General features: G+C 56.5%; 1 protein-coding gene across 5 annotated transcripts in view; it reads right to left on the reverse strand.

The window, feature by feature from the left end:
- Positions 1-2,267: 2,267 nt before the first annotated feature.
- ARNT2 (aryl hydrocarbon receptor nuclear translocator 2) overlaps positions 2,268-15,147 on the reverse strand; it is an 89,556-nt gene continuing 76,676 nt past the window's right edge. For 3 of the 5 annotated variants that reach the window (XM_033100352.1, XM_033100355.1, XM_033100354.1), the window contains exons 14-19: positions 14,656-14,779; positions 12,095-12,194; positions 9,852-9,990; positions 9,278-9,428; positions 4,758-4,919; positions 2,268-3,373 (exon numbers count right to left, since the gene is read on the reverse strand). In XM_033100352.1, the coding sequence (XP_032956243.1) occupies positions 3,210-3,373; positions 4,758-4,919; positions 9,278-9,428; positions 9,852-9,990; positions 12,095-12,194; positions 14,656-14,779 (840 nt within the window). In that variant the 3' untranslated portion in view covers positions 2,268-3,209. The remainder of the gene's footprint in view (positions 3,374-4,757; positions 4,920-9,277; positions 9,429-9,851; positions 9,991-12,094; positions 12,195-14,655; positions 14,780-15,147) is intronic. The other 2 variants (XM_033100353.1, XM_033100356.1) reach the window with 2 other exon arrangements.

A 15,147-nucleotide genomic window follows, 5' to 3' on the forward strand; every position in this document is an offset into this window, starting at 1 on the left:
CTATAGCTCGAGTTCCCATCTCCGTGCTGACCCAACACTTTTAACGATATGCCTTCCAGGCGGCTGGAAGGTGGCAGGCTCCCTGGCTCTCGTCCACCAGCGCTCTCCCAAACTCCAAGGGCAGGGCCCCTGCACTGCTCAAGCACAAAGCTGGCCTGGGCTCGTCACTGTTCAAAGTTGTTTTTACTGCAAGGAGGTTTTAAAAGGCAGTTACATTCGTTATACAGACACACGACCGACCTAAATCACTGTTAGTCATCGAGAACATTCAAGAAATACAAGTGATGGTTGAGGCACAGCACAGTTCACATCCATAAGAAGAGAAGTTAGACGACAGAGGATTAAGTGCTTAAATTGTCCACAGGAGCTCATCTGTGAGACCTTCCGTCTCTGCGGGAAAGTGAGACGGTGACAACAAGCTCGCTGTCCTGTCCGGGCACAGCTCAGGGGCCATCGCTTTGTCACCTCCAGGCAGTGCCCCACAGGCGTTCTCCAGCTGCTTGACCACAAAATCAGCTCTGGCCACGAGACCCAGACTCACGTGACATGGGCACGGCACCTCTTCCCGTGGCCCCAGACCCAGGCAGTAGGGGACACGGGGACAGCCAGGCGCTTGGAGCCCCTCAGGACACAGGATGAGGACTGGGTAGAGGGAGGGAGACAGGGGGAGACCCCCGGCAAATCAGGACACAGCGACCTAATGACCAAACCCATATTTTCTGGTAAAACCAACAGCATTTCTACCCTGACTCATTACTGCCCAGAGCGCCAGGAAACCCGCACGGCCTTGCCAACAAGACAGGTCCTAACAGTTAGGGAGCAAGTGGGTGAGTGGCCACTGTTGTGCTGGCCCGAGTGTGGACATGGGGGGACGAGGACATCCTTGTTTCTCAGGATCAGCCTCACCTGCTGTTGTCAGGTGTGCTGATCTGGGGAACACACAGCCTCTCACAGGCAGAAATAAAGACCTCTAGCTCTCAGTCACCCACAAATCCTCGCCTCCCAGGACAAAGAATTGAGCGGTCTGCGCCTGTTAAATCGAGTTTCAGTGAGAGGAGTACGGTGAAAGGTCTCTGGGATCAAGGATCTCCTCCTCCTTCCTCTGTGCCCGCTCAGTAGCCAGCACAGACCCGGGCATGTGGCTGCTTGCAGCCAGTGTGCCAACCTAATGAGCTGCCTTGAAAACCCCCAAGTTCCCACAAAAAAAAGCAGAAGGAAAATCTAACACAAAAGCCCCCAAACTTCTGAACGCACAGGCTGAAGGCCACAAAAAGTGTTTTCATTTCATCCGGAAACCATCTTTTGACCCAAAAGCTTGCCCTTTTGGAAATCACTGTGGCCACTGCCTGGGCTGGCTCCAGGCTGCGAGGCAGAGGTGGCCCGGGCCAAACTGGTACAGGGAAGGCCCCTCTGGGTCTGGTACTGTCAGGGTGAGTGGAGTTCCCACAATCTGCCATTTCCCCGGGGTCAAGAGACTCCTGAGGGCAACACGACATCCTGTGCACTGAAATCCAATGCCCAATCACCCCTATTTATACAACTACAGTTGGTGCTAATTTGGAGCCTAAGAACTGGTCGCACAGAGCGGACAGCGGCCGAGGGCATTCCACCCAGCGATACTGGACTTTACGGGGGAGCTCCCCACACAAGCTGGGCCCACGGTGGCCCCAGGGTGCCTTTCACGCAGAGGTTTGAGAGGCTCGGAGCAAATATTCCCCTGGCGCCTCCTGCAGTGGGGCTCACTGGGCCCTCAGGCCGTCTGGAACCAGCTCCACTCTGCCTGGCCCTCCAGAATCTTGGGGGGGCATTCGGGCTGCTTCTGAGCTGGGGGCCTGAGGGGCCACCTGAAGGGGCTATGGCAGGGACACAGGGCTTTGGGGGGGGGTAGGGGTAGGCCCCTACAGCCGCCCCAAGGCAGCCATAGTAGCTTCCCTCCTTAGGAGAATCAGGGAGCCGAGGGAACCGTAATGCAAACAGGAGGCTGGCGGTAAGGGAAAGAAGAAGAGAGAGAAGCCATCCGTAGTGGCAGGGGCGTGGGAGGGGCAGAGGTCAGTGAAAATGGGGATGGATTCTGAGATTCATCTCCTCCAATCTGAGGAAACACAGCAAGACAGGGACCATGGGCTCAGAGGTCAGCTAGGCAGAAGCTTCCAGAAGTGAGCGCTTCCTCCCGTTCTGCGACCACCAGGGGAATGCAAGGCCCGGGTGAGGACAGCAGGCTCACAGCTATCCCCAAAGTGGACCCCAGTCTTCAGACCACAGACTGTTCCCCAGCTGGCGGAAGCAAGCAGGCTTGGGCGGCCTGGCAGGAAGTGTTTCAGGAAGTGTTCCCACCTCCACGTGTGAGACTCAGCTCTAAACCATCGCCAGAGTCACTGAGAACACCCCCCACCCCCCACGCCCTGGGGCCGGTCCTGGGGAAACAGGCTCGGAGCACAGGACAGGGCCTGGGTGTCCCGCCCCCCACTGACACCTGCTACAAGGCCCTCGGTGACCCCCAGGTGGCCTCAGCAATGGAGCCCGGAGGACAGACACCTCCGTGAGCCCCGCTTGCTCGGCTCAGCCCACCAGCCTGGCGCCCAAGCCCTGCTCCTTCCATTTGGGGTGCTGCTGAGCTAGAGTGGGGCTGCACGTGGGGGCGTGCTCGCAACACACCCTGGCCTCTGACACTCACTCTGGCCACACAACAGACACGGGCACAGCACGTCCATCAGGACAGGGCACAAAGGACATCACACGGCACAAAGGACACACGTCCCACAGCACAGGCGGTGCCGGGACGCGGTGAGCTGGGGCCCGGGAGCCAGGCCCACCTCAGGTCCCTGTGTCCTCACCTCCCGCTCACGCCTCCTCCTGGTGCCCTGAGCCCCGCCCACACCCAGGAGATAAAGGCCAAGAAAACACCTGGTTCCAGCTTCCTGGGCAGGCCTGGGGGTGGGGGCGCTGGGGCAACCTGGATGGGAACTAAGCGTTTTATCGGCGAAAACTGTCTACGACGAGATTATTCACAACCAGATGTGAAGGACCCAACGGTCTCACCTCCCAAGGACACACAGAGACAACACAATAAATACAACCGACCCCCGGCGTCCAGCAGGGCTCTGGCCGAGGCTGCGGGTTAGAGCTGAACGAGGCCGTGCCTGGGGCCACGCAGGGGAGCGAGGGGCCTTCTGCTGGGGGCTCCGGCGGCAGGGCGAGCGGGGCTCCACTCACATGGGCGTCAGCGTCACAGCACGCGTGGCACGGCACAGCGGACGCCTCGCTCGGCCCGCGGCTACTCCGAAAACGGCGGGAACATGCCCAGGTCGGCGAAGTCTTCTATGTTGTAGTTGCCGGGCCCCTGGGTCGGGTCTCCCGGCATGGGCAGCATGTCCTGCAGGACAGGGAACAAAGCCACAGGGACTCCGGCAGCTGCGGTCCAAAGAGCCCCGCCTGCCATCTCACTCATGGGGGACGCTCTGCAGGGGTCCTAGATGGCGGAGGCACTGGGGACCTGCTCCCTCCCGGGAGCTGTCATTCCTGCAGCCAATCACACCTTTGTCTATTTAAAGCCGAGCCAGGACATACAGGGCACAAAAACCCCACTGGTGGGAGAGCCCTGCCCGGCTCCAAACAAGCTCTCAGTCCGAGATAGAAACACAGGGCAGGGAGGGGAGAGGATGGCTGCCTGGCCCCTCGTCATTGTGTGAGGGCAGGGCCGAAGCTCTGTGTGGTTACACAGCACTTTCAATAAGTCCTTCAAGTTTTCTGGGACTCGCACTACCCATCTAGAAAACGGGAATGGGTGCATTTCAATCCCACGCAGAAAATTTCCCAGAGTGCCTTCTGTTGAATCCTCGGTCCTTCAAGTATTCGAGGAGAAAGGAATTCTGTGGACACATATGTTTGGGAAACCCGCATCTTTTACTTTCCTCCTAAAAATCATCAGTCCTCTTTAGTATAATCAAGGCCATGATACGTCCTGTAGTCAGGGAACTGACTGACTTTTTTACCCAGTGTTTCACAAACTGATTTGCCCGAGAATTCTTTTTAGCATCATGACCCCAAAAAGCCAGAACAGGGAATTCTGCCCTCCATGGCTGGGAGGTGTAAGGATGGGCAAGGCTGAGCCTCACGGGGGGTGGGGGGTGGTCACTGCAGGTCAGGGGACACCAGGCTGGGACCTGGGTGAGGCCATGCTCTGCACCTTGGGACATCTGGTGTGACATCTGGTTCTAGACCTCTGTCTGTATAGATGCTGCCTGACCCGCAGGAAAGAAGCTGGGATGGGGTGGGGTGAAGGGTGAGCTGTCCCTTGAGAAGCAGGGATTACAGTCCGTCCCCCTTGCTCCACAGGACAGGCCTGGGGCTGCTGGGGCACCTGGGCCCTTGGTCCAAGGTGCTTCTCCCTTGTGCAGACGGGGTGGGGTCGACCCAACGCCTGGCTGGGATGTCAGTGGGCACATGGCCTCATCTGGAGCCTTCCCCAGTGGGAACTTTTCCAGCTGAAAGTGGAGCCAAGAAAACCCCACAGGGCCCGTTTCTGCTGCAGGTGCTCAGGTGGCCAGGACTGCCCGAGGACCAGGAACGTATGGAACAGAGGGATGCGAGGTGCCTGGCGTCCTTAGCCGGTGGCAACACCCTGCGTGTGACCAGAGAGAACACCCGCCCTGCGCCTTCCCGGGCCCCGTGTGGTTGGGCAGCGCTCACAGTGGCTACGGCAGGGCAGGGTGGGGCAGGGCGGGGGCGGGGAGAGAAGCACAGAGAAGGCGCGGTACCTCCTAGAGGCGGCGCCCGCTGCGTTACCTGGAACACTTCGGTCTGGCCCGGCTGCTGGTGGGAGTGCTCGCCGCTCTGCTGGCCGTGGTGCTGGCTCTGCCACTGGGACCAGACCTCCGAGGGCCGCCCTTGGAACTGCCCGCTACTTTGTCCACTTTCAGCTGAAAGAGCCGACGTACAGGACGCGTCCTTTAAAAGCCACCCTGGGGCTCCTGGGACCTAAGAACAACTGCAGGGCCCTAAGAACCTGGAGGGCCCCGTGTCTGAAGGGCAAGCTCCATCCAGAGCTGGCCGAACACGTTTGCCGACCAGGGGATGGCACGCCCGTGGTCTGAGAGGAAAGTACGTGGGCTCAGCTCGGACAGAAGCTAGGGCTCTACGGGGATCGGCAAATTCACCTGTGAGAGAGAGCACCCCTGCCTCTGTCTACACTGTACAAAGAACACCCAACGGAAAACAGAAAATAGGAAACACGAGCACGGTTTTGTCTAAAACATTTTTAAGGTTCAACCCAAAAGGATTCGTGTATCCTAAGGCACACCCCAAACCTCAGGAAATTTTCTTCTCGTTCCAAACCGTTCAGTGACACTTGGGGGGCAGTGGGCTCTGTGCCAAGCTCTGGGTGACAGGACAGCTCCACCTTGCTCTTCCCAATAGCCACGCAGACCACAGGTGACCCCCGCTCCTACCTGACGGGTGGGCACTGGAGTGAACCTGAGGAAAAGCTAGACCGTTCAGGGAGAAGAATCAACCTCTCTCTCATGCATCTGACTGCCTGAGACATCAAAAGCTTTAAGAAAACACGTACGCTCTTTAAATGTGTCACCCTGGGTGCGTTCCACACCCTGCGTGATGACAGTTGGTACCAGGTTCTACAAAATCACGGCAGGAGTTCAGAGCGAGAAGCGTTGACGTAGGATTCTGTCCTTAAAAAGTGCAGCTGGCCATCTGCAGCGCCTTCTCCTAACACTCCCTCCCGAGACCCCAGGGGCCGGGGGGAAATCTCACGAGTGAACTCGGGTGCACTGGCCTGACGCGGACACCTGGAGATCTACAGCAGGCAGCATGGTGGCGAAATAGTCGTACTTGACAACTTGACAGACATCGGCCCCATCCCGCAGGTGACAGAGCACGGGGGGGGTGGGGGGGGCCCACCTGCTGCTCAGAGGGATGGGGACACACTTTGCTGAAGGAGGGCACGGCAGGCCTGGGGGCTGCCCGTTCGGGAGCCCCCAGCGCCCCCCAGACCTGCTACGTGGGGGTCCCACGAGAATCTTGCCATCATGAATGAACTCCCTCAGCCCTTCCTTCCTTCCCGATGTGGCCTGAGTCGTGTCCCTAACAGTCACATGTTGAAGCCCTAACCCCCAACACCTCAGAAGGTGACCGCATGGGGACACAGGGCCTTTAAAGAAGTGGTCAAACTCTAATGGGGACACGAGGGTGGGCCCTCAGCCGACAGGACTGGTGTCCTTGTAAGAAGAGGAACGGCATGACGGGTGGGGACGAGACTTATCGGGGTCACTTCAGAAGCTGCGTAAATGTCTAACCGCTGTGCTGTACACTGGGAATTCATATACTATTGACTGTCTACCGTAACTGAAAGATGAAAAAATGAGTAAGAAAAAAGAGAAGGAAGTGAAGACACACACACACACACACACACACACACACACACACACACACACAGAGGGATAACCCTGTGAGACACAAGGAGCAGACGCCCCAGAACCCACCTTCCCGACACCTTGGTCTCGGGCCTCCAGCCCCTCCAGAACTGGGGGAACAGGGTTGGCTGTTGAGGGGACCCGGTCTGCGCTGCTTTGTCACGGCAGCTCCAGCAAAATAACACAGTCCCATCAAGCTACGTGTCTCCCTCTGCCACCCTTTGCCATCCAACTTCTAGAGCCATCCATACACAGCGTCTCCTTGCGTTCCTTCCCTCCTCAGCCACGTTCGTCCGTCCCAGCCCAGCCCACAGGCATTCCGCAGCCTCAGGCCTAACCTCTCCTGACCACCCCTCTCTGAAACTGTTCTCTTGACTTGTAGGGCAACATCTGACCCGGGTCCCCCTGCTCCTCAGGGGCCCCCAGGTGCTTCTGTGTGTCCCTGCACATACAATGAAAGCAGGGCTGAGAGTCAGGCCTTGCCTTTTATCGCCCGACGAGATGCGGGCAACCCATGCACTGGCTGGGTCGTCGAATGACTTGGCAAACAGAGCCCAGGCTCCACTCTGCCCCTGGCCCACACTGGGGCAGCCTCAACTCGGACTGACGCAAACACACCTTCTGCCACCGTCTTCCTCAGGGACAGAGGAGACAGAGTAGGGCGGAAGGAGGTGACGGTTGGAGGAAGATTAGCCGTCTATTTGCACCAGGCGGAGACATGAGTCTATTGCTTACACATGTAAGAATGCAAGATGAAAAAGTACTTAAACTTCTGGGGAGGGAAGTGTACAACAGAAACAAAACCCACTCCCTGGGCTGCTTTAGACACGGCATAACCTCGTCCAGGAAGGAGGAAAGGACTGGGCGTTTACGACTTAGAGCATCTTATGGCAGCGTGGAGGCAGTGGGACCTCCCTCCACTTCAGTCTCCTGGAGGACGGCACCCCCAAAGGGACAGGTGGCCGGCAGGGAGAGCTCACTGGCCACGTGATGGGAGACTCAAAGGGAAAACGCCTCCTTTCAGCCTCTGCTGCTGAACCGCTTTGTTCTGCCCTGCATTCGTGACCTTTCTGAGTAAACAGTGAGTAATGACCACGCTCGAACCTCTCCCGGATGACAGAGCATTGTGGGGACTTCAGCCCAGTCTGACCTGCTCTGCGGATGGGTGAGAACGGGGGATGCACGTGGTCTGCCGCCCAAGATGTACCCACAGCCTCTTCCTGGAAAGAACCCGCTGGCCACCACCATCCTCCTGTTGCCTTATTGCTCCAAAAGCCACGTGGTGGCCACAGACCGTGAGCTGGGTTCTCACCACGCTCTGCATCTTGGCTTTCTGAGTGAAGCCTAGGCTGATACAGCCCTGACCAGGAGAGGCGGGAAGGTCTGTAATTCCCTCAAATGTGCTGGCAGGGATGCTCACAAATGAGTTTTGGGGGCAGAAGCCAGGAAGAGAGGAGCATGGTGTCTGCAAACACGTCAGGTTACGGAAATCCTGCCTCCCCTTCTCCCCTGCCCTGCTGCCCCGTCTCTACCCATTCACCCTATTTCTCACCAAAAGCATTTGGACATTTCTGGAATGGCAAATCCTTTCAATCTTCCTCTCCAGAGGAAGCCTGCTGGGCCGGGTGGGGCAGGCGGGGGTGGACGAGGCTTTCCGGAGGGCGGCCACCATGCTACGGTGGCGTTTCTTGAGCTCTGTCCTCAGAGCTGTCACTGTTCCCTGCTGGGACCTGAGTCAATCTGTACTGACCTGCTGTGACATGTGTCACGCGTGAGTTAGACACTTTAGTCACCCCTTCCTAAACTGAAAACCACGTGAACAAGAGGCAGGGGACGTGTGTGCACTTGCCGAGTCGTTATATCTGGAAGGACGCTGACAGGCTAATACTGTAATTTAGACCCAGCACGGAAAGGACGTCTGTGCCACACTCCGAGCTCCTAAACTCAGCTTCACTGAGGAATGCGGTGAGGATAGAAAGGCTGACCACAAGAACCTGCTACTAGTACCTGGGATCAAGGCTGGGGGGACAGCTGAGTCCTGCGGGAGGGACCAGGACCTTGGGCTGAGGGCAAGAAGTGCTGCTCTCAAGGATGGAGCAGGTATCACCTCCACATATGGGCTGCAACTCCGACCAGCCAGCTTCCCTAAGGCTGACCGACGGCTAAAATGGAAGCTTGGGTGTGTGGGTTCAGCTGCACACTCCCCAAGAATGCCCTCTGAGCTCCACGCTTGCTTGTCATGCGGTGACAGCACTGCGAGAAGGTGGGCGCCAGCGCAGGCTTCCTCCCACAGCCCTGCATTGCTCAGTAGCCCCTCCTTGTGTGGAAAGGAGCCCTGGCCCCTGGGACACGCAGCAGAAGGCGGTGACTTCAGCCCGTACGGCCTGAGGTTTTGCTCACAAAGCTGGGACAGATGTTCTTACGGGGCACAGGGTCCCTCTTTTCACATTAAAAAGAGAGAGAACTTTACAGTGTTTACTCTTGACACGTTGGTCATCCCTCTAAGTATTCTCTAGTTTTCTGAAACAAGAGTACAGGGTTTTTGACCTGGGGGGCCTGGAAGTGCTTGCCAAGGGCCATAAAGGGTTAAAGTGGCACTCAGACGACACCAGCGTACAGGAACAGAGTCCCAGGGCCTTGAAAATGGTACAGTCAATCCACAAAGCCCAGGTCTAAGCAGCCAGTCTCTTAGGAACACCACCGGCCGGCCTCCTCAGAGCCAAAGAGACTGTTGGAAACCTGTAGACTTGGTCCCAGGATTCTGGACTTGGCTCCCCAAACTCCAGATGTCCAGAAAGCATTTTTGCTAGCTCCTCCCCCCCCCAGAATTTTTGCCTTCCTTCCCCACCTACCGAACCCCGGAGTCCTGTTGGCCAGACTGGAGTAGGCGGTCCCGCTGGGCGAGGAGGTAGCCGGGCTGGAGAGCGGGCTGTAGGAGGAGGGGTCGGCCGGGTAGGTGTGGCTCGTTCCGATCCCAAAGGGAGACGACTGCGTTTTGCTGGACTGAGAGAGGATTTGCTACAATCAGGACAAAGCTGATTGTCACCGGCAGGCCCCGCCCCATGTCCCTGCTGGTCACCATCACCCCCGGGTATGGCAGCAGGGGCCGTGTCTGCTCTGGGCTGACAGGACTCCCATGGGCCCCTGGCCGGCTGGGCACCAGGCCGGGGGGCAGGCCGATGTGTGTGGCCACAGGAACTAAGGACTTGGGCCCTGGGTCTTTGGGGCCAAGTGACCACCCGGATTCCAGGAATGTGGGCCCTCTGGCTCCGATCACGGGCCCTTGGCTTGTGTTCCTGGGCTGCGGTGGGATGGTCAGGTCCAGCTCAGCGTGCTGACCCCTGCTCAGAGCTGGCTTCTGAGGAAAGCAATGCCGGTGCTCGGCCCTGCTGGCACCGGGGGCAATAGCCTCACCAAGGTCCATACCTGCCCGGGAAAGGGTGGCCGACTCCCTGTCCACGCCACCTGACTCTGGTTTAGCTGCCGGGAGATTTGGGACATGTTCTGACTGCTTGAAGAGGAGGACTGGATATCGTTCACTCCAGGCACGTGAACCACTGAAGAGCTGGAAGAGAAGAAAGCGCATTTGTCCTGAGGAGATGCCCCGCCCACCACCCAGGCCCACCTGCACCACCTGCACCTTCTCTCTCTCTCTCTCTCTCTCCTTTGTGCTCTGGTTAGTTGGTTCCTTTGGGGTGCCTACAGGGCTAACAGACCACAGGCTGTCAGTCGGTTCATTTTTAAGTGGAAAGAAGAGCCTGTGAATGGAGGGATCCTGGTCCTAAGCACGCTTGCTGTTTACCTTTCCTGCCTCCCTTCAGTCACCTTCTGTTCAATTCAGTGTCTTAGGCACAGCTGTGTGTGCACAGGGTGCCCTGAGTGTCCTTCTACTGGCTCGGTCTCTGACCCGTCTTGCTCCTGGCACACACTGTCTGCACGGCCAGGCCCTTCCCTGAGCTTCCCCAGCTATGCCCATTGTACAATAAGCTGATTAAAGGTGGGACGCTGGGGGAGGACGCTGTCTTCTTTCAGGTCCTCCTCCACCTGCCTGACCCAGTTCAGCATGGGCAGCGTGCTGGTGCCCGTGAGTGAGTCAGGTTGGGTTGGGGGACAATCCCGAAGGTGCTGGGGCAAGTGGGCCATCAGCTGGGTTTGAAGAAAGGCAGGTTATAGACCTCAGAGAAGACTGGGCACACTTTTACTAACAGTATTGCAATATGCTTTTCTATGCTATCTGGTTCCTCTTAAAATCGGGAGGACCCAAGGACACCACCACGCTTGCACTGACCACTGCAAAGGGGGACGTCACTCCCAATGTCCTAGTCAGTTCCTCCCGTAACAGGAGGCTCCTCTCCCATTCTTCTTCCTGATGAATGTACGACCTCAGAGGCCTTTCTGATCACGGTTCTCTATGGGGGGCCTCGCCCCCACCCCCCAGCCCTCGGTGCCCTCCCAGCTGGCCCTGGGAAAGGTGCCCTGGCTGCAAGTAGGGTTTTCCTGGAGCTCTGGGCAGGCTCCTGTGCCCAGCACTCCCTGGGGGCCTGTGGGCTACAGCTGCCCGGCTCGGTGCCCACAGGCAGGGCCATGGCAGGGCTGTGGTGAGGGCACACAGGGAGGTGTGGCAGTGCCATCCTGCCGGAGGCTCAGACGTCTCTGTCATCTGTCCCACACCCCTCCCCACTCAAACCAGCTCAGCCCCTTCAGATAAACAGGAAATTCTGCCCATTCCACAGGCTTAGGCCTCACAGGCACCCTTTCATTCATTCATTCATTCAGCGTTCATGCAAGCCATAGATGCGGACGGGGTGAGCACCTTCCCTTGCCACGGCCCAGGGGCTGCCGCTGTCCCTGCACAGCCAGCCGCCCACCTGCCTTTCTGGCTGTAAGTAGCTGCCCTCCAACCCACGCCCTCTTCTGTTTCTATGACAACGGCCCCACCCAGGCTCCGCCTAGAGCAGGATCCTGCAGCCTCACTGCTCCCTCCCCCGCACCCCCCAACTCTCGAACTCTCCCCACACCCCACGTCCTCACCGCACGCCTCTCCCCAAAGCCATCAATAACGAGGCCCATACTCTATCTAGCACGGCCCCATCACTCCTGCCCCCCAGGCTGCACTCAGCCCCTCTGGCGTTCTTCCTCCCCCTGCATGCTCCAGTTCCCAGCCCTGGGGCCAGGCTGGCTCCAACATTGCTGCCAGTGCTCTCAACAGGCCCAGGCTGCCGAGAACCCCGCTTGGGGAGGCCAGACGCGAGCGGCTCTTTAGGCTGAGACCAGGCATGATGGGCCAAGCTGTCCTCTCTTCCTGGGACCAGGCTGTGGCCTCTGGGAACCAGGTGACAAGGCACTTCCTGCTACCTTGTCAGGTGTCCCCAGCTCTGACCCATCCGGGTCCGGCTAGAGGCCAACTCGCTCCCTTTCTCTGGCAAGCACTGCTCCAGAGCACGGTGGCTGGCACCTTTCTCGTCTGAGAAAGATTACGTGCCACCACGTATCTATGGCAACTCAGGGAGGATGCAGGGCAGACCCAGAGCTCCCAGAATCTTGAGCCCAGCCCAGGGCCCATGGACAATAACCACTCACTGACATTCGCTGCACACAGGGCCGAGCTCTGAGACCCCGGGCTTCCCGGGCGAGGCGCATCCTCCTGCCCACCACCTGCCAGCACGTACCTGAAGGCTTTCCCTGCGTGTCCGGCGGGGAAGGGGCTGCCTTGGGAGTAGATCTGCTGGGTCCCTGCCGCAGAGGCCGAGCTCATCATCTTCTTCTCCGCTGGGAAAAACAGAGCAGGGGTTACATGGGAGGAGGTTCTCTGGGCTACAGAGCACGGAGAGGGCAGCCCAAGAGCAGGTGCAGGGAGGGCAGGCAGGCCAGAGGACACGCGCCCGAGCTCCACAAGCTCATCCTGGGGGGCCTGTCTGCACCTGAGAGCTCCCACCTGTCCTCCGACACCTGGGCTAGACCCCCAGCCCCAGGAAGGCAGGCCCTTTCGAGGCGGGAAGATGGAAAGAAGTACTGAAGGTCTTCCTCAGACAGTATTTTACCGAATCCCTCCAGCCCTGTGGGGGAGGGTATGGTATGTGTCATTTCACATGCGAGGAACAGAGAGCAGGCTCTGGCACTCAGCGCCCTGGGCTGGAACCCCAGTTCTGCTCTAGCGAGCAGGGGTATGGAGAAGCGTCTGTCACATACAGATAAATCTTTTCTATCTTTATTATTTCGGTTTCACTTCATTTTGTTTTGGTTCTATCATATTTTGGCAGGTTATTATTCAGGAGTTACGAGTCAAAAATCCCTGAACGTCAACTTCCTCGACCACTCCTGACGGCCATAGTTTCCTGTTGTCTCACTTTGTTTTTCTTTTGGGTATTTCACAATTTGCTAACAATTTCCTTGTCTTTTCTTGGAAGCGAGGCTCCTTTCTTTCCTTTCGTGTTTTTCCCCTGCATTAGTGGTTATGTTGAAACACACTGGACGTGACATCTCTCTATGAATGTCAGCGATCAATCAGTATATACTGATGAAAAATTTGTGTTTATTAACCTGAATCCAAACTATACCCGGATCTTTGCTGAACTGATTTGATTCTGGCTTTTATTTGTTTTTACATCTTTTGTATCTCCTAACAATTTTATACGAATTTTAGGTGTTAGTAGCTTCATTTTTCATCGTTACCACTTTTCCAACCTGTTACTCCTGCTCGTTTCCTATTTCATTCATTTCACAATGAAAGTAATTTTCAAGTTGCGTAAGTAGATAGTGTGTCTTCCTGTCGTTTCCATATGTGAAAGCAGCTTGTTTGCTAGAGAAACTTTGAATCACGTATTTCCCTTCCCACCTTTTTTTTTAAAAAAGTTTTTGCCATCTTTATGGGAAGGTGTCTATGTTTGTATACTATTCAATTTCAAAGAGATTTCCCAGAAATGCTGTGGGTATCTGGTCAATGACTTCAGCTTCACTTGAGAGGAAGAGAAACCTTTTAGACATGCTCTGGTTTCCTCTTGCTGAATGAAGCTATTATACATTTCTCTGGGGCAATACTGATGAGGGCAGGCGGCACATCTGGGGACCAACAGCAGGTACTTCCATATCCTGGGGACAGGCCTGCTTCCTGGTGGCAACTGGACACTGTGCTGCGTTGGTACCCGCTGCCCTCAGTGGGCGGCAGCCACAGCACACCTCCCTTGATGTCTGAGCACTGGATCCACGGCCCAGCGGGGACCACAGCTGTGGCCGCCCACTGCACACGCTGGCGCCAGGAGGCCTGACACCTGCTCTCTTCCCCTCAGGCCACACTGTCCCCAGGCGTTCGTCCTGGGAGGTGCTCCTGGGGTTCCCTCCCTAGGACAGCACTCCCCACGCTTCCTTTGTGTGAGGAGTCCGCTGCTTTCTCCCTTCAGCTAATCACGTGACATACCTTGACCACACAACAATGGAATCTTTCCGCTGAATGTTGGAACCCACGAAGACATTTCCAAGCTTACATGTTGCTACTCTGTGTGGGCGCGGGAGGCTGCTACACACAGGGTTCCATTTCACAGAGAACCGTACCACTCTCTCTACATGGGCAGGTGAGCGGGTGACCACCATAAAGGGTTCAGAGCGAACCGTGGAACAGCCGCATAATGGGGGGCTATCTATGCAAGCGGTAAAAAATGATACAGATTGGTCAGTGATCGGGGGATGTGTTCCTAGGCAATAGCCATGTAAAAAAAGCTACCAAACAGTGTGAGCTCAGTTTTGCATATTAAAAGCATTCGTGTATGTAAAAAAGACAAAAAGGACATACTTTTAAAAATGATTATATCCAGGTAGTGGGATACTAGTTAACTTTTTCTTTTTCACGCAGATTTTTATTTTAAAATGTGGTCCTCTCTACGTTAGGGATTAAACTGTGATTTTTTTTGTTTGTTTTTTGTTTTTGTTTTGTTAACAGGAGTTATGTCTTCAGCTTAACAAAACTAACCTGCGTCGCGGGTCAACAGAGCTCTCTTACTGCAAGTCCAATTTTGAAGACAAGATGTCAGAGGCCCCCGGTAACAGGTAAAGGAGAGGCAAGGCCAGGAGTAAAGAGAACACACTCGGACTCTGGGATCTAGTGCTCGTTTTGTACCCTGCAGCTGTCACTGCGCACACGGTCCGTGGCCCTGTCCCCACGGGTGGCTGTGTCTAGATGGCCTGACAGTGACTGCAAAGCCCACAGGCACAACCTCCTTGTCATCTGGACACTTACACGCACCGATTCCTGCAAACATCTCAGCAAACCGGGGATCCCTCTCCTGGGGAAAGATGGTATCTGCCTTTTCCACAGACTTCCCGGCTTCGTGCACACCGGCGGGCAGGTTGGGGACAGGAACCTGTTTGCACATTAAAACACAACAGCGTCCTGTGGACGAGGCACAGAACAGCTTGCAGCAGCCACCGTTCTCTGTCATCAGGCTGTGTCCCTGTGGAACCACGGGTTTTCCAGGCCCAACGGTGTGTAGGGTGGGGAGTTTTTCTATACGTGAAAGTCAAGAACAGACGGGTGGGGTGTGAACTAGAGGTCACAGGAAGGATGACAGGGTGACGCTCATTCCCTACAGATAGAAATAAAAACAATCGACATCCTCTACACATGGAGACAAGTGGACGTGAAGTTCCATTTAGGAGAGAGGCCACATGCCCATATATGGTGGGTTCTGTAGGCGGCCAGAGCAGTGGAAAGAGAAAGAGGGAAAGGGAA

This window comes from Rhinolophus ferrumequinum, chromosome 28 (assembly GCF_004115265.2).
Source record: "Rhinolophus ferrumequinum isolate MPI-CBG mRhiFer1 chromosome 28, mRhiFer1_v1.p, whole genome shotgun sequence".
In the NCBI taxonomy this organism is placed as follows: domain Eukaryota; kingdom Metazoa; phylum Chordata; class Mammalia; order Chiroptera; family Rhinolophidae; genus Rhinolophus; species Rhinolophus ferrumequinum.